The sequence below is a fragment of the Pollachius pollachius genome (assembly GCF_949987615.1).
Source record: "Pollachius pollachius genome assembly, chromosome: 2".
Taxonomy (NCBI): domain Eukaryota; kingdom Metazoa; phylum Chordata; class Actinopteri; order Gadiformes; family Gadidae; genus Pollachius; species Pollachius pollachius.
The window spans coordinates 51,027,568-51,046,832 of NC_136935.1; the positions used below are offsets into that span (position 1 = coordinate 51,027,568).

At 49.4% G+C, this 19,265-nt stretch overlaps 1 protein-coding gene across 1 annotated transcript in view; it reads right to left on the bottom strand.

Annotated features, from left to right (window-relative positions):
- Positions 1-10,079, bottom strand: part of dok7b (docking protein 7b) — a gene marked incomplete at both ends in the record, with an annotated part of 24,110 nt that extends 14,031 nt beyond the window's left edge. Inside the window, 5 exons of the mRNA XM_079730395.1 lie at positions 6,046-6,246; positions 7,505-7,655; positions 8,730-8,824; positions 9,858-9,903; positions 10,026-10,079. Of these exons, the coding sequence (XP_079586521.1) occupies positions 6,046-6,246; positions 7,505-7,655; positions 8,730-8,824; positions 9,858-9,903; positions 10,026-10,079 (547 nt within the window). The remainder of the gene's footprint in view (positions 1-6,045; positions 6,247-7,504; positions 7,656-8,729; positions 8,825-9,857; positions 9,904-10,025) is intronic.
- Between the last annotated feature and the right edge of the window lie 9,186 nt (positions 10,080-19,265).

The window sequence follows — 19,265 nt, forward strand, 5'->3', positions numbered from 1 at the left end:
TGCGCTCTTGGTTCATCTTGTCCATATGGAAAAGCAGACTCTTCATTTACATTTTTACATTTACATTCAGGGCATCTAGCAGACGCTCTTATCCAAAGCGACTTACAATAAGTACATTTGTCAGAAGAAAGAGATACAACAATATATCTCTGTCGGTACAGTAAGGATGCTCATAGAACCAAGTGCCAAGCACTTACCATCACTAGGTTAACCCATTCCCCGTATGCAACAAAGATAGCTAGGATAAGACGCTACACAATGCAAAGTACTGTTTTTAATGTAAGAGGTGTGTGTGTGGGGGGGGGGGTAAGGGGGAAGGCTGTGCAGAGTCTAGGTGAACTCTGAACAAGGGAGACTTGGGCGAATCCACTCTTATGCAACGACTCGGGTCTAGAGTGGTTAACATTACAGTTTTTTCCAATTGCTTGAACACTATAGACACATGCTTAGACCAAAGTAACACAACTTGAAGTTTTTGTTACTATGCCTTAAACACATGTAAGCATTCCTTAAACAAAAGCACTGCTTTGCACTTTAGTTGCTATTGTGCAACACAGTTGCTCCTGCATACTACACACTATTTCAAACATAAGACACTTTGTTAAAAAATGACATCTCAGTATATCATTGGGAAAACACATCTATTCAAAATACTAAACACATTGGGTAATTGAAAATACTTAAATACACACCTCAAAACACTTACTTACAAAACTGACCACCTATCGGCCAGCTACAAAAAGGCCAAAGGGCAATTGTGCACGTCCCGGGGCAGCGCAGGGGAAACATATCATTGTGTGCCACCATAAGCCTTTGAGGGTAACTGCACCATCATGCAAAAATAGGTCCCTGCAATACCCAACATATCATCACACTTCTAGATGCACTTCATGATGCAGCTGAACAGGACAGATCAGAGCAGCCCAGGTTTGTTGTTGTCTGGGATAATGTTCATTTCCATCGGGCTGTTTTGGTCCGGAACTGGTACACCAACCATAAACAAGTTGAAGCCGTAGGCCTATACTCGCCATTTCTAAAACCTAAAGAAGGTTTTTTTTCGGCTTGAGGATGTAGTGTATATGACTGCCAACCACATGCCCGCATGCCTCTTCTGCAGGCAATGGAATTGGCCTGCAGAGACATTGAGGTAAGGTCAATCCATGGACGGATTCGGCACACAAGGCAAGGATCCATAAGCCAACCAACGCACAATTGCCGTGTTTTTCTGTGTTTACAGTACAATTGTGTATTTTTGGTTAATTTTTGTTATATTTTTGCTTAAACTGAATTGACTGAACTGTAAGGTACTGTACTGCAATGTACAGTATTGAGTATTAGATTTTTTGGTTGTTGTGAAAAGGTGCCTTCTGTGGAACTGAATACAAACAGTGAATATGGAAGACTGCAATGTTTTATATAAAGTAGACTAGTGTGTTGCTGCTGATCTGAAGGTGTCATATGATACAAGTGTGTATCATTTTGTCATCAGAGTGACATTTTAACAAAGGATTGTTAAAGTTTCAATTTGACATAGATGTGAATGGTATATTTCTCAGTGTTGTGTCTTATTTGCTTGTGTGTTGAGTTTTGACACAATGAGCCAAGTTTTGCAAAGTGTGTTCAAGCAATTGAAAAAAACTGTATTGACATCTACTGTATCTCTCTCTCTGCATCTCTCTGCCGCTCTCGCTCTCGTTCGCCCCTGTGTGTGTGTGTGTGTGTGTCTCTCTCTCTGGCTCGCTTTTCTCTCTCTCATCCTTAATTTAACAAAGTCAAACCTCTTTCACTTTCTCTCCATCACTTCCCTCCCTCTCTGTCTGTCTCACTCTCTCTCACCCTCTCTGTTGCAGTCTCTCTTTCTTTTATCGTCTTTATTTCTCTCTTACCATCTGTCTCTCTCATTCTACTACACACATTCTCTCTCTATCATCCTCTCTTCTTCTCTCCATCTTACCAACTCTCTCTCTCCCTCCCTCCCTCCCTCCATCTCTCCCACTCCCTCTCTCTCTCTCTCTCTCTCTCTCTCTCTCTCTCCCTCTCTCCCTCTCTCTCTCCCTCTCTCCCACCCTCTCTCTCTCTCTCTCTCTATCTTTCTCGCCCCCCACTCCGTCCCTCCCTCCCCCTCGTGTGTGGATGTTGACTGGTATCCCGCCTCTCGTTCCTCGTCTCTCTGCCAGTGTTTATGTCTCCCTGTGAGCAGCTGCCTTTCACTGTCCTCCTGCTCCCATCGCCCGCCAGCCGGCCGCATCCATCGCCATGGCGATGCTCTGGTACCCGGCAGAATGTTATATCAAATTAAAAACATTCGACCGCGGGCAACTGTGGAGCTCGGAACGTTAAAGCTGTCAACATCTGGGACCATCCCCTGAAATATTTCCGCCAATGTCGTTTCTTACGACCACTCTCACCCCCACCCTCCCTACCTGCACACACTCACACACACACACACACACGCACACACACACACACACACACACACACACACACACACACACACACACACACATTCAACACACACACACACGCACACACACACGCACACATACATTCAACACACACACACACACACACACACAGTCACACTCACACAAACACCCTCTCTTCTCCTCACCCCTTCTTCGTGTTCTGGCCAACATTATTTCTCTGTTCGGTTTTTAAATACACAAACATGTCTGATGTCTGCAAACAACCACGTGAGATGAAACCCAGCCCCGGTTTGAAGTGCATAGCTGCCATGCCAGCCCTTGGCATCTCCTTCCCTCCATCTGCAGACCAACGGCCAAAGAAATGCCACACAGCGCTCTCCCTAAGCATGCTGGGAGTTATGCAGATGGGCGGGCCTTGCGGGGCCGGTGGGCCTCTAGGGGGCGAGCTGATTGGACGTCTGACCAGCAGAAGGCGGGGCTGGTATTTATAACCGTTCATCTGTGCAATGAAACCAGAGCCGTCGGAGCCCAGGTATTCCTGTAGGAGCCCTAAGTCTGCTGCGTGCCTCACACATTCATGCACACACACCCCAGCCCAGGCACATGCTTACACACACATGCATGGACATCACACACATACCATTTGCACATACGCACACACACACAGACACGTACACACACACACACGCCGACACAGAGGCTAAGTAGACAGTAGAACAAGCGTGTGGATATGCCTTTGCAAACGCATTATAAGTATAGCCACACCTTTAGCACAAGGCAGAGCACCGTCGCACCGAATAACAATCTACAAGCTGCAATGTGTACGATTTCGCCGATAAGTTGTGAGACTTTCGTCATTCAAAAAACTTAATATCGGTTCTGTCCTCTAACTGGCTGTGAATCTGAGTGGCGTCACCTGGCGCAGCTGGGCGGTTTGGAGGTGTGAGTGGGAGGGGTTAGGGTGAGTGGGAGGGGTTTAGGGAGAGTGGGAGGGGTTTATGGTGACTGGGAGGGGTTTAGGGTGAGTGGGAGGGGTTTAGGGTGAGTGGGAGGGGTTAGGGTGAGTGGGAGGGGTTTAGGGAGAGTGGGAGGGGTTTATGGTGACTGGGAGGGGTTTTGGGTGAGTGGGAGGGGTTTAGGGTGAGTGGGAGGCGTTAGGGTGAGTGGGAGGGGTTTAGGGAGAGTGGGAGGGGTTTATGGTGACTGGGAGGGGTTTTGGGTGAGTGGGAGGGGTTTAGGGTAAGTGGGAGGGGTTAGGGTGAGTGGGAGGGGTTTAGGGAGAGTGGGAGGGGTTTATGGTGACTGGGAGGGGTTTAGGGTGAGTGGGAGGGGTTTAGGGTGAGTGGGAGGGGTTAAGGGTGACTGGGAGGGGTTTAAGGTGAGTGGGAGGGGTTTATGGTGAGTGGGAGGGGTTTATGGTGACTGGGAGGGGTTTAGGGTGAGTGGGAGGGGTTAAGGGTGAGTGGGAGGGGTTAAGGGTGACTGGGAGGGGTTTAGGGTGAGTGGGAGGGGTTAAGGGTGAGTGGGAGGGGTTAAGGGTGACTGGGAGGGGTTTAGGGTGAGTGGGAGGGGTTTAGGGTGAGTGGGAGGGGTTAAGGGTGACTGGGAGGGGTTTAAGGTGAGTGGGAGGGGTTTATGGTGAGTGGGAGGGGTTTATGGTGACTGGGAGGGGTTTATGGTGAGTGGGAGGGGTTTAGGGTGAGTGGGAGGGGTTTATGGTGAGTGGGAGGGGTTTAGGGTGAGTGGGAGGGGTTTATGGTGAGTGGGAGGGGTTTAGGGTGACTGGGAGGGGTTTAGGGTGAGTGGGAGGGGTTTATGGTCTCGCAAACAAAGAGAGAGGTACAGCATTTCATATTTGTAGATTAAATCAGTTATAGGATGTGATTTTATGTTTCTCTCTATCGATAAGCATTGACTACAGACAGGTCACCGTTAATGAAGTTACAACCTCATGGAAATGAGATCAGAGCATTTATGGTTCCATGGGTATTAGTCTTCATATGTCTTTGTAAATTGCCTTATCTGACATTTGTGTTTTGTGTATCTGTGGGCTGTGCCATGTCATGTGTCATGTGTCTGTACTTGTGTGTCTCCTGTCAACACCTGTGCTTGCCTTATCTGTCATCTGTGCTGCTTGTGTATCGCTGTGCTGTCATATGTCATTTGTACATGGTGTTACCTGCATGTCCTAAACGTTTTGAGGGGCCTTCCCAGGGACGCAAAATTAATTTCAGTGCCCTACTGACAAATGAGGTAGTATCGCATCGTATCGTAAATGTTGCACATTGCGACTTTAAGATCCCCCATAGAAACGCCCGGACAAGAGAAGGAAGAAATCCTCTGCTAACTGTCGAGGCTAGCCTCTCGAGGGAGAGCCTCAGAAAGCTGCCCTAAATAAAAGACATCCAAGTAGAGCAGACAGGTCATTGCCCTTTTGCAGCCGCACACAGAAATATGTGCTGGCGCCACCAGATACAAACCCACTCAACACCAGATACACACACACTGAGATATCGGCTCAACACCAGACACACACACACACAAACACACACACACACATTGAGGTCCCCACTCAACACATATTTAGGTCCCCACCCTCGGACAAAGAGATGCCTCTCATTCTTTGCATACGAGCCCACACACCTCCAGACACAGACCTTCAGAGGGACAGGGGCCAGGAATACTAAAGGGGCCCCTTCCGGGAGGGGGGGGGGGGGGGGGCTTCATGGAAGAGACAGTGTCGTCATGGAGATTAGTGTTGGTTTGTTTGAATCCGGATCGGAAAGGACCTTTTTGGACCTGAGGTGAGAAGGGCGGCGATTTCCCTCCCTCCACACACACACACACTCCCACACACACAGACACACACACACACATACACACACACACACGGACACACACACACACACTGTACGTGACAACCATTTCCAATTTAACTTCTTAAAGTCTTGCGTTGCATGCGGCTCTTTGAGGCTGTGAGTAATAGGGCCATTAAAAGGCAATTATGCAGGAACAAATTGAGAGGGAGAGGTGGGCCTATCCAAACAGAGACAGTCGAGGGGAACGCAACCGTTCATCTCACAGCCCACGTCACCCAGGGAAAGGAACGGCCTCAGAATTAGCCCCACTAATGAGATATCGGTGAAATGGATTCCCAGAGCCGCGCTTTTAATCGAAATAATGCAAAGTACTGGATGAGAGAGCATTGGCAGGAACGGAGACGACCCCCGTGGTTAGCTGATCCCCGTGATTCACCTTCACTGGAACGACGTCAAATAGGGGGCGGAATGCGATGGGACACTGACCGCTTGGGAACCAAGGCATGCCGAGCAAAGCACTGAGACAATAGCATTGTCTCGCGGTCAGGGTGGTAGTTTGAATCCTGCCTGGAGACATCCTTAAATGAGATGCCTTACTAACCTGCTTACTAATGACACCGATCTAATTACAATTAAATAATTCACTGTAAGGCACTTTGGATACAAGCGTCTGCTGAATGACTGAATATTAAACACATAATACTCTAATAATAACAGCTCAGGATGTCCTGAATTGACAGGTTTCTAAATCAGCCACGTGATTGGTTATCTAGAAGACGTTTTGATTGGTCAACACTCACATATTCCGCAGCGAGACCCGCCCTCAAAGACGAAGCCGTCCGGCACGGCGCCATAGCGACGGAGTTCCGACAGCTTCCAATGGCCAATGACGAGGGGCGGGACATCCCTGGTGAGGACCAATAGGGTGTTGCAGAGGTGTAGGGAGGCAGGGCCAATCTCCAGTTTAGTGCCGGGCTGAACCTGAACACTGAACCTGTGGACTGGAGAGAGAGAGAGAGAGAGAGAGAGAGAGGGAGAGAGAGAGAGAGATAGAGAGAGAGAGACAGAGAGAGACAGAGACAGAGAGACAAACACAAAGAAAAAAGAGAGAGAGAGAGAGAGAGAGAGAGAGACAGAGACAGAGACAGAGACAGAGACAGAGACAGAGACAGAGAGAGAGAGACAGAGACAGAGACAGAGAGACAAACAGAGACAAACACAAAGAAAAAAGAGAGACAAACAAAGAGACAAACACAGAGAGACACAAAGGAGAGAGAGAGGGACAGGTAGAGAGAGACACAAAGAAGGAGAGAGGTCAATCATCAAAGCCACAACTCTTCCAGAGCGGTGGAACGAGCTCCCTGCCGACGCGAGGACCGCAGAGTCGCTCACCAGCTTTAGACTCACGTACGTTGTACGTCCTGCCACTAAAAAATTGTACTTCCTAGCTATCTTTGCTGTATACAGGGAATGGTTTAACCTAGCGTTTGTTAGTGCTTGGCACTTGGTTCTATGAACACTGTACCGACAGAGATGTATTATTTTTCTTCCTTCTGACAAATGGACTTATTGCAAGTCGTTTTGGAGAAAAGTGTCTGTTAAATGCCCTGAATGTAAATGTGAATGAGAGCAGAGTTGTTCACAAGTTTCTACGCCTCGGGGCTGCGTCGAGGGAAACACAAATGTGTCGCGGTGGATTCTGTGGCTTTCAGTGACTGCGTTGTGTTGTTGTGTCTGTAAAACCAACAGAGGCCTAAATGAACAGGGAGCAGAATCCATCACACAGCCGATGAGCCGGTGAACAGTGAATAACGAGGCGAAACAAACACAACTATGATCACCGACAGGAAGCGGCACACTCAGCTGCACTAACGAGAGCCACGGCAGAGATGAGAGGCGACTTTATCTCTGTCGCTTTTAATTTGCTCCTCGTTTGTAAGTGTCATCGTGGTCTTTGTTGCAACGCTACACCACAAACAAACAGACTTTAACTGTTGTTTTCTGTGCCCCTCTCGGAAAGACGTGCCTCGCCGCCCTATTATTGACTGCTAAAACACTTTCGGTGTCATTTTGTCACACAGAATATTACAGAATATTAAAAGCCCTGCCGAGATGTCATCCTTCGTTGTGGTAGAAAGAACAAGCAGTTGCATACACACACACACACACACACACACACACACACACACAAACACACACACACACACACACACACACACACGGCATGCGCTCCTCCCCCTCATACCCCTCGCCCCTCACCTTCTCCCAGGCTGTACCGGATGCGGGCCTCCCAGGCGCTGGCGGCCTCGCGGCTGCTGAAGCCCAGCGCCACGCTGTAGGCCAGGCACAGGATGGAGAGGGAGTAGGACACGCCGTCGTACCCCGGCCCCGGCTCCAGGCCGCAGATCGCCTGGTGGAGCGGGGGGCGCTCGTTACTCACACATTAGTCCGTTGTAGCGCACTGCGGTGACTGCGACTCGAAGCCCGGCATATCGCAGTGACTGAATCGTAAATCGACCGCACTTATGCGGCGCTTTTCTGACCAGTGGCCACTCAAGGCGCTTCACAATACTGCCTCACATTCACCACGTTCATACACGCCGTGTATGAATGGATGTCGGCCACGCAGGGCGGCAGCCAGCGCGTCAGGAGCAGTCAGGGTGAGGCGTCTCGCTCAGGGACACCTCGACGCTCCGCTAGGAGGAGCCGGGGATCGAACCAGCAACCTTCCGGTTACCAGCCGACCTGCTCCCCTATTAGCGTAACTTTTGATAGCATTAGCCTTGGTTTGGTCGTCTGCCTCTTTCTAGAATTCACTTGAAGGGGAGATAGAGTCAGCGTTTTTTAACGGGGATATCGCTGCACTGACAGTAACCATTCAAGCTTAATGAGGTTATGATTATAATGAGGCATTAGTTAAACTCATTGTGGCTTCTGCCTAACGAGATAGTCCCCAGGAGTTATCTACTGTCATGATAAAGGATAGACAGCATATCTTGCTCAAGGGGGAAAGTGGGAGCGTTTAATATGCAAATATATCAAAATACCCCCGAGAAGCGAACCAAATCCAGCAGAGCAGTCTTCAGTATTATCTACACTACTATTCAAAAGTTTGGGGTCACCCAGAAAATGTCATGTTTTCCATGAAAACTCACACTTTTATTCAACTGTTTTCAGCTGTGCTAGCATAATTGCACAAGGGTTTTCTTATCATCAATTAGCTTTTTAACACGATGAGCTAAACAATGTAGCGTTAGAACACAGGAGTGATGGAGGCTGGAAATAGGCCTCTGTACACCTCTAAAATTCAGCCTTTTACAGCTTGAATAGGCATTTATGACATTAACAATATCTAGACTGTATTTCTGATTCATTTACTGTTATCTTCATTGGGAAAAAAAAGTATTTTTCTTAAAAAAATAGGGTTATTCTAAGTAGCCCCAAACTTTTGAACGGTAGTGTGTATATTGTAGTATGCATTCACCTCTATCTTCACGTTGAGCCTCTCCTTGTGGTATTGGCTCTTCTCCTTATCCTTGGATTTCCTCTTGTCTTTGTACACCAGCAGAGACAGACAGTCTGGTGGGAATCAGGGAGACAGACAGTCTGATGGGAATCAGAGAGACAGACAGTCTGATGGGAATCAAGGCAACAGACAGTCTGGTGGGAATCAGAGAGACAGACAGTCTGGTGGGGATCAGAGAGACAGACAGTCTGGTGGGAATCAGGGAGACAGACAGTCTGAGGGGAATCAGAGAGACAGACAGTCTGATGGGAAACAGAGAGACAGACAGTCTGATGGGGATCAGAGAGACAGACAGTCTGATGGGAATCAGGGCGACAGACATTCTGATGGGAATAAGAGAGAGACAAACAGTCTGATGGGAATCAGAGAGACAGACAGTCTGATGGGAGACAGAGAGTCTGATTGGAATCAGAGAGACAGACAGTATGAGAGGAATCAGAGAGACAGTCTGATGGGAAGCAGACAAACAGGTGAGCTGAGCTGCAGTGAGTCCTTGTTATTCTTATTAATGCTGCTGTCTGTGCTTGTGTGTGCCATAGAAAGTGTGCATGGTCATAGGTCCTCTATGTGTTTGTCCCTAGCACAGCTGTCGTAACAGACCCACGGATAATGAGCTGATCTATTTGCGCAGGCAGCTGAACGTCAACCTTTACATTATACAGGCGCTAAAGTGGTTCCTGATCTGGAACTCCCGGGCAGAGCAACATATCCATACGCATCCCCTCACCTTCTATCTCTTTCTTTGTGTTAACTCAACTTTACAAATGATCGCTAATGGATGTCGCTAGACGGGCACAGAATATTAAACGCACACTTATTCCAACTATGTGTGGGAATGGCGCAATGTAATCACGTGTTAACACGGCTATTGGAGACGTGCGCTATGCGCTCCGTGGCGCACGGCCAAGTGTCAAAGTGACAAGTTGTGCGATACTAGAAAATCACGGGGGAAAGAGTGCATAATTTGGACGAGTATGCGTCTTTTAAACTGAACCGAACTTCTGCTAAAGTGTTTGTAATGAATAGACATAAAGATAAAGTATATAGATCTAGTAAGCTAGAATATAACTTTGCTCCATTCCCTACCTGCGACCGGAGACGGTTTACGAAGGACGACCCACCGGGTCTTCCACTGTGGAGCAAAGTTGAACCCAAAAAACAGACACAACCCCTCGATTAACCTCAGACACCATCGAGCGAACGACACCGACGCATTCAGAAACAACGAAGATCGACTTAATGAAACAGAATCACCTTTTTTCCATCTCTGAACTTGACTTGTCCCTCCGCGACAACCGTATCCGTCATCTTCTGTCATGGTTCCGAGCAGCTGGGCCAGCTATGTGTGTGTGGTTGGACGTGTGTGTGTGTGTGTGGGGGGGTGTGTGTGTGTCCCTGTGTGTGTGTGTGTGTGTGTGTCCGTGTGTGTGTGTGTGCGTGAGGTTGAACGTGTGTATATGTGTGTGTTTGGGGGGGGGGTTGAACGTGTGTATATGTGTGTGTGTGTGGGGGGGGGGGGGTTGAACGTGTGTGTGTGTGTGTGTGTGTGTGTGTGTGTGTGTGTGTGTGTGTGTGTGTGTGTGTGTGCGTGCGCGTGTGTCTGTGTTTGAATGTGCGTATCTGTGTGTGCGCACATGTGAGTGTGCGCGCTCGTTAGCGCGTGGACGAGTGTGTGAGTATGTGTGTATGACGAATCCCTCCGTGGGGCCGTTCTCCTATTCCTATTTCAAAATAGCTCCACCAGCCCTCGGCCCCCGCCCCCCCCGGGACCCCATCGGACACGAGCGGCTCTCCGTGAGAGACGCCACATCGGTGCGTGAAGCGGCCACCGGCTCGGCCACCCACCCGGACGCGCGGCTCTAGCGGGTCAGCGCCAGGTGTGCCAATAGTCTTCATAGCTAATTCAATTAAATACCGGCGAACCTGTCACTTAACTCAAAGCCCCGGGGGGCCGGCCCGTCTTAGAGGCGGATTAGGCGTGTTGTTTTATCACAGGACTCCAGCCTCGGTGTCACAATGAAAATTCAATTTGCACAAAGCCTTCGATTATGGGATATGTTGTTGCCCTTGCCAACGCATTTCGCACAACAATGAACGCCTCACAGAGGGGCGAAAAATATTTAGAGCGGATGGGCGATTTGCCAATACGTCATGAATGAATGAATGATTGAATGAGTGGAACGGTGCGTCATGCGTCATTACGTCATCCAGGAGAGGGTCACAGTTTGGGTGAGGAGGTTCACTTAAGGTGTTTGGTAGTGCGAAGTAGATTGGAAAGTTTAGACATTGGGTGTCCATGTTTGAATTGACTTTTTTATTCGTAATACTTCTAAACACTGTTGAGCATAATTCAATTTTCTCTTCCAAAAATATGTATGACCAAATAGTGAAAATGTAACATTGTTTCAACGAACAATCACGCAAATGCAATGTAATACTGTATAATCAACAACTTTACAGATGAAATTAATAAAATACAAATAAATGGTAACTACTGACCAAGTTAAACGAAGAATAGACGGACAGGAAGTTGATTCATACGGACAGGAAGTTCAGAAACCGATCCGTCTGTCCCAGGGATCAGAAGGGGGCCGGCTGTGAGACCGTGTTCTACAGGTTGAGCTCCCATCAACGTACTGGTCTTTCTCCAGCATACTGGTCTGAACATACTGGTCTGAACATACTGCTCAGTCTTTGACATATACTGGTCCGTCTCCATCATACTGGTCTGTCTCCCACTGCCCCAATGGTGATCCAGGAGGAGGTTCTGGGGACACCTCTGAGTGTCTTTATCTTAGCCTATGATGTCTCCTTCTCATCCTCCTCAGCCTCCTTCTCAGCCTCTGAGGTCCCCTTCTGAGCCAGTCTTGATCTCACCGTGTAGACCCATCCCGGGGACGGCGTGTGGCTCAGGAGGTAGAGCGAGTCGACTAGAAACCTGAAGGTTGCTGGTTCGATCCCCGGCTCCTCCTATCTTGAGTGACGTCTCACCCTGACTGCTCCCGACCAGCTGGCTGTCGCCCTGCGTGTCTGACTCCGCCGTCGGTGTGTGAATGTGTGCATGAATGGGTGAATGTTGGGCAGTATTGTAAAGCGCTTTGAGTGGCCACTGGTTAGAAAAGCGCTGTATGAATACAGTCCGTTTACCGTTTACCATCCACCGGGGAGAGCCTCCAGCCGGTGATTGGAGCCTCAGCTCAGAGGCCCCTGGAGGTTGTGAGGGCCCCCCCTGGCCTCAAGGCCCCTGGAGGTTGTGAAGGGGGGCCCCACGGCCTCGAGACGGCCGGCTCCTCAGACGAAGGTGGCCTTGAAGTTGCTGCGGTCCAGGTGTCCGTTGCGGCGTGCCTCGGGGGGGTCGTCGGCCCCCACCTTCACCGCCACCATGGAGGGTAGGTCCGACGTCTGGTACACCGCCGACCGCATGCGGCCGCCACGGCAACGCAGCTCCGAGGCCACGCCCCCCCACTTCTGCTCCAGTGTGGCGGCGGCGGCGGCGGCGGCCACCGGTGGGGTGAGCCGCGTGTCCCGGGACCCCTGCCACCCCCTGCGGGGGTCCCGGCCCCCGCCCCCGCCAACGCAGATGTTGTCCAGGTCCAGGGGGGCCTTGGTGGGGGGCCGGGACGAGGGGGACTTGGACTTGCGGCGGGAGCAGAGGGGGAGGCGGGGGAGAGGAGGGGGAGGAGGAGGAGGAGGGAGGGGCTTTGGGTTTGAGGAGGGGGCTCTCTTGCCCGGCAGTCTGAAGCTCCCTCCTCTCTCCTTGCCTCGCCTCCTGCCTCCTCTGTCCTTACCTGCTGAGGGACAAGGCAGGGTGACGTTCACAAGCAGCTACACACCGGTACGCACACCACACACACACACACACACACACAGACACACTGCAGCTAAGGCATGCACAATGACACAAACACAACACGACATGCATTACACACACAGAACACACACTAGAGTCCGCCAAGGACTGCCCTTCAAACGTCTCCATCGCACGATAGCTCAGGAGCACAATAAAATGTTAATGTCTGTGTGTGCGCGTGTGTGTGTGTGCGCGTGTGTGTGTGTGTGTGTGTGTGCGTGTGCGTGTGTGTGTGTTATTCATGGGGTTGGGATTATGATGCATGAGAAATAAAGTGAAAGAATTTTGGATTTTCCATCTCTTCAGTATGCCTGAAATTGATCCGACAAGAAAGCGATACAGTGGAGGCTTTCACACACACACACACACAAACACACACACACACACACACAAACACACACACACACACGCACACACACACACAGGCTAAGAGCAGACAGCTGACAGGGAGACGAAGGGGAGATGCAGACAGCTGGGTGTGGAGACGGCCTGACGATGCCGTTTCTAGGAGGGGTCTGTCCGTCCGTCTTTGTGTCCGTCTGTGTGTCTGTCTGTTGGTCAGTCTGTGTGTCCGTCTGTGTGTCCGTCTGTGTGTCAGTCTGTGTGTCCATCTGTGTGTCCGTCTGTGTGTCCGTCTGTCCTCAGAAGGAAGGCCTGATACGGGCATTGTGATCACTGCTCAACAAAGACTGCCCTCTACTGGCTTGAGAGATCGAGACGACTATCAAAGCAGGATGAGACGCAGAACGAGGGCGGGGGGGAGACTAGAGGGAGAGAGAGACGCAGAAAGAGCCATTGAACCCCACACCCCCCACAGGGGGTGTGGGGGGGTGAAGACATCTGGGAGAACCAGGTCAGTTCTGTTTAGAAAACGCAGGTCAAATGTGTTGCTGATATCATCTCAGTCCCATTACTGAATACCTCCGTGTGATTCGTTTCTCGTGGTACATACATCTATTCTGTAAGATAGCGCTTCATTTAATCCCCTGACCTTTCTCCTCTGATGGCTTTGCTGCGTTTCTCAAAGGGTACAAAAAGGTGGTGTGGTTTTGATCTATCAGCCAAAGGCCCAGGCTGCTCTGATTCAACGGATTAGCGAGCAAATTGGTTTGACATTTCTGCTTTTCAGGCTAATGGCTGCCTTCAAACCCTTTAAATAAAGCCCAATTTATCCCACATCCTCAGAAGTGAACTAATACATTAAAGGTCCCATATTATACTACCAGGTGTGAGTGTGATCAGCCTTTACCAGCCGTTTGGAAAATCTGCTGTTTCCTGTGTTTTTAGTTCAAGTGGACGTGTCCACCTAGATGTACGCTGGATAGATCAGTTTACCAACCTACCCAGCGGACTGCAGCAAATGTTAGACATCTATCCGTCATACATCTAGGTGGACACGCCCACTTGTAATGTCAGAAGGGGCAGATTTTTGGAAACGGCTTGTAACGGCTAATCACACTCACACCTGCTGGTATAATATTGGACCTTTCATCTAAAAACCCTTTAGATGTGTACTCCCACTGCCAGCAGGTGGTGCTGTTGGAGATAACATGTTTTTGCCCGTTGAGGTCATTTCTTTTTTTGACACCTTTCTATTGTGTTCTGACGCGTTTGTTGCTTAAAAAGGGGGTCAATTGTGATTGTATCAGTGCGCAAATCTTGCTGACAGGAAACAAAAACACTAAATGCATTCCAAGCTTCAACAGATATGTACTAACAACGACGGTCAACACAAAAAAACACCATAGTGAACGTGTTAAGCAGCTAGTCCACTTCCGAGGGTATAAAGATTGCTATTAAGGATAATTGATTTGTGTCTCCTCTTCTAACACAAGGATATGTTTAAGGTTATGTCCTTCCATGGCTCTGAAAAGCCTCTTCCTGATAAGCACTTCAGAAGTCTGAAATAACCCTCTTGAACCAAAACCCGTCGGAGGTTTCCGAGACGATGAGAGATGAGTGTTACAAGAGAGGCTGTTTGACGTGGAAGAGTGAATAAATCCTCAACCGTGAAACCTTTGGGTTCAGATCCTCCCTCGGATGTGAGTTCACCAAAGGCCCACAGTAGCTCGCTAAATGAGGGGCTTACGATGCCAAAATGATCATTATAAAACTCCCACTGAATTAGTTCCTCTTGTGAAGGATACGGATAAAACTACAGGTCAGCCGTCCCGAGGGAACGTGAACTGTGTGTGCCACTGTGTGTGTCCCTGTGTGTGTGTGTCCCTGTGTGTGTGTGTGTGTCCCTGTGTGTGTGTGTGTGGCCCTGTGTGTGTGTCCCTGTGTGTGTGTGTCCCTGTGTGTGTGTGTCCCTGTGTGTGTGTGTCCCTGTGTGTGTCCCTGTGTCTGTCTCACTGTGTGTGTGTCCCTGTGTGTGTGTCCCTTTGTGTGTCTCACTGTGTGTGTGTCCCTGTGTGTGTCCCTGTGCGTGTGTGTGTCCCTGTGTGTGTGTCCCTGTGTGTGTCTCACTCTGTGTGTGTGTGTCCCTGTGTGTGTGTGGCCCTGTGTGTGCGTCACAGTGTGTGCATTCAGTCCAACAAGCCCTTAATGAGTATGAAGTAACACTAATTAGAAACCCTACAGTTGGCCCTATCCTACAGTTCAGCTGTGGGTGTGCACGTGATTGTGTGTATGAGTTTGTATGTGTGCACATGGATGTGTGTTTGGGTCCGTATTCGTGCACGTGAATGCTTGTGGGAGTCCATATGCGTGCACGTGAATGTGTGTGCGCGTATGTGTGCTCGTGAATGCGTGTATGAGTTTCTATGCGCGCACGTGAATGCGTGTATGAGTCCGTATGTGTCCACGTATATGTGTGTTTGAGTCCGTATGTGTGCACGTGAATGTGTGTGTGCGTGCGTGTGTGTGTGTGTGTGCACGTGGGATGGGGGCTGAAACAGGAGCTGGATTTGTTTGTGTCGCCAGCGGAGACGGCCTCACAAAGCCGGCCAATCAGAGGGCCGGCCTCACAAAGCCGGCCTATCAGAGGGCCGGCCTCACAAAGCCGGCCTATCAGAGGGCCGGCCTCACAAAGCCGGCCAATCAGAGGGCCGGCGGAGGGGAGCCCATGCATAGCTAATGACCCATTCCCCCAAGACCCCATTCTCCTGGAGCACAAAAGAGCTCTCCTGCAGACCAGGGCGCGCACACACACACACACACACACACACACACACATTTGTGTGTGTGTGTGTGTCTGTGTGTCCCATTTTGTGACACATTAATGTGCTGCACACAAACACACACAAACATAGATTCAGACTCACACAAGAATGTACACACAAAATGTGTGGTGCATCCACACATTAATATATGCAAAAATGCACGCACACGCACACGCACACACACACAGTGAAGGGGGTGACTAAAAGCAGTATCTCAAGTCAAGACTAGAGGCTGGTGAAGGGGGGGCGGAAAGCAGAGTAAATAAGAGGCCAGCCCAAAGTGACATCAGAATGGGTCGATGCTCCACTAGTGCTGGGGGGTTAGGGTTAGGGTTAGGGTTAGCCTAACCCTAACCCTAACCCTAACCCTAACCCTAACCCACTGGGAGGTGGATGAAGGACACCCCTGTGTTTAGAATTCTACCTTGTTTCAAAATCACACCATTCATGTTGCTGCTCACTGACTGAACTATGCAAAACTATACTCTATCACGGATTATATCAACTATACTCTATCAAGTATTATATCAACTATACTCTATCAAGGATTATATCAACTATACTCTATCATGGATTATATCAACTATACTCTATCAAGGATTATATCAACTATACTCTATCATGGATTATATCAACTATACTCTATCAAGGATTATATCAACTATACTCTATCATGGATTATATCAACTATACTCTATCATGGATTATATCAACTATACTCTATCAAGGATTATATATTCTATTCTCTATCACAGATTATGTATACTATACTATATCTACTATACTATCATATATCATACTATACTCTATCATAGATCATACATACTATACTTAATCATAGATCATAAGATACTCTATCATAGATCATACTATACTCTATCATAGATCATACATACTATACTTTATCATAGATCATAAGATACTCTATCATAGATCATACTATACTCTATCACAGATTATATATACTATACTCTATCATGGATCATACTATACTCTATCATATATCATACTATACTCTATCATGGGGATCATAGATCATAGTACATGTACCTCCTCCAATGTATTCTTCAAACAACACCTCATATCGCACAACAAGGCCTTGTCCTGTGAGTCTCAGAGCAGCCTGAGACCCTCGTGTGTCATGAGGGTCTCATGCCTCGAGACAACATGCGCCAACCATGCGTCATGTGACCCATGGAGCGGTGAAGCAGCCAGTCCCTGCCGGCGCTCCCCCAGCCAGCCGCCGGTGGTGCCGATGCTGATGTGGGTGGACGAGCAACAAGCGCTCGACCACGAGAAGGAGAAACGAGGGGTGAGCAGAAACAGAGAGCCACTTCACACAAGAGGTTTAAAGGCCGGGAGTAGAACCTGTAGAACATTTATTAGAGCTATGTACAATACAACCGATGCAGAGCAACAACAACGGGGGACCGATCGATGCGGGGACAAAAGGCAAAAACCCGTTTCCATGGCGGTACTCCACCCACAGAAAGGACGCGACAATGGCCGCGGAGAAACGGTTTACACAAAGCGTGGGCTTTATACAGACTAATACTTTCAGAGAGAGGCGGAGGGAAATAAAAAAAACAAAAAGACAAAAGGGAAACGTCGGATAAATTAATGTCACTTTATCGGAATATATTACATGATCAAAATATAGCAGATCCTTAAGAAGATGTAACATTTCGACTGGTTAGTGGGATTCTTCCAGCTGCGGCCCACACAGGTTCTAAGCTATCGCTGAATTGCAGAGCGGGTGAGATAACATGAATTATAGGGCCGGAGAGAGAGAGAGAGCTGGCAGTGTCTGGCAGGGCAGGATTGAAAAGGTCCAGGTGTTTGATGAAACTCCTGGGTAATCGAGAGAGAGAGAGAGAGGAGAGAGAGAGAGAGGAGAAGAAGAGAAAGAGAAAGAGAGGGAGCGAGAGGGAGGGAAACTCCTGGGTAATCGAGAGAGAGAGAGAGAGAGAGAGAGAGAGAGGAGAAGAAGAGAAAGAGAAAGAGAGGGAGCGAGAGGGAGGGAGAGAGAGAGAGAGAGAGAGGGAGGGAGAGCTAGAGCGAGAGGGAGAGAGCGAGAGGTAGAGAGAGAGAGAGAGAACGAGAGAGAGAGAGATGGAGAGAGAGAGAGAGGGAGAGAGAGAGGTAGAGAGAGAGAGAGAGAGAGAGAACGAGAGAGAGATGGAGAGAGAGAGGGAGAGGGAGAGAGAGAGCGGGAGAGAGATAGAGATAGAGAGAGGGAGAGAGAGAGAGAGAGGGAGAGAGAGAGAGAGAGAGAGAGAGAGAGCGTGTGGGGAAACGATGAGTGAGAGACTGAGAGAGGAAGGAGAGAGAAAGGGGGAGAGAGAGGAGAGAGAGACTGCGCTTGTGTGTTCTGTCTTCCTCATTCCACACGAGAAGTGCTGGAGGTGAGAGCTCACCAGTGGAATCACACCGTGTTCTGTCCTCAGGTGATCCCAGAACAGAGACGTGGGTGTTCAGCCCTGTGTGTGTGTGTGTGTGTGTGTGTGTGTGTGTGTGTGTGTGTGTGTGTGCGCGTGTGTTTCGCGCGTGTTTGTGTGTGTGTGTGTGTGCGTGTCTCTGTGTGGGTGTTTTAGGGGCTCAGACTGTGTGGGTGTTCACCTTGAAACAAACTACAAATTGTTCCCCCCTTCGTCGTCGGAGGACGACGCCACAGAAAAGTGCATTGCTCCGGCTGCCAGTCTCACCCGGGCCGTGGCTCTGAGCCTGTCGCTTGGCAGCTCAGTCAGAGTGTGTTGAGGTGTGTTTCTGTAGAACACTGTCCTGTCGCGGAGAGAGGAACAGGGCTCGGGAACACCAGAACGTAGGAGAACTCACAGGCAAGGGAAAAAAAAAACGTGAAAAGGTACAAAGCAACGTTTTTTTTTGTGGCAGAAGGTCTCGTCTTATTGTGATCGGCTAAAGTGCTTTATCGGGTTTCTTTACAGTTGGGATCGTTGGCAGAGGAGGAGAACGAGTCGGACCAGCCCTTGGCGGAGGAGGTTAGGGACGGCTCCACACACAGGATATCCACACCAAAAACCACTCGAGGGTTCACACAGAGAGCGGGGCGTGCAGGGGGGGGGGGGAAGTCCAGGTCGGCGGAGGCGGAACACGAGCTCACCAATCATCAGCGCTTCGAGGTGCAGGACCTGTGTGAATGCACCCCCCCCCCCCCCCCCCCCCCCCCCCCCCCCCCCCCCCCCCCCCCGCTGTGCTGTACGATACGGTACGGCCGGCCCTGATGAAATGAACACGACTACTGGGAAATGTTAGGGGCTGTAAATCAGCAGTGGTCTTTTGGCACTGGGAAGAGTCTACGATACACAGAACACTTCTCAGCCTCTCGCCGCAGCCCGGGGCGTGTACGAGAAGGGCTTTCATAAAAGGCCCCGGCGCAATTAGTCACATCGCTTTTTATATCTATTTTACAATGGGAGCTATTCAACGTTAAAGATTATCTGCTCTGTGATCAGAGAGGGG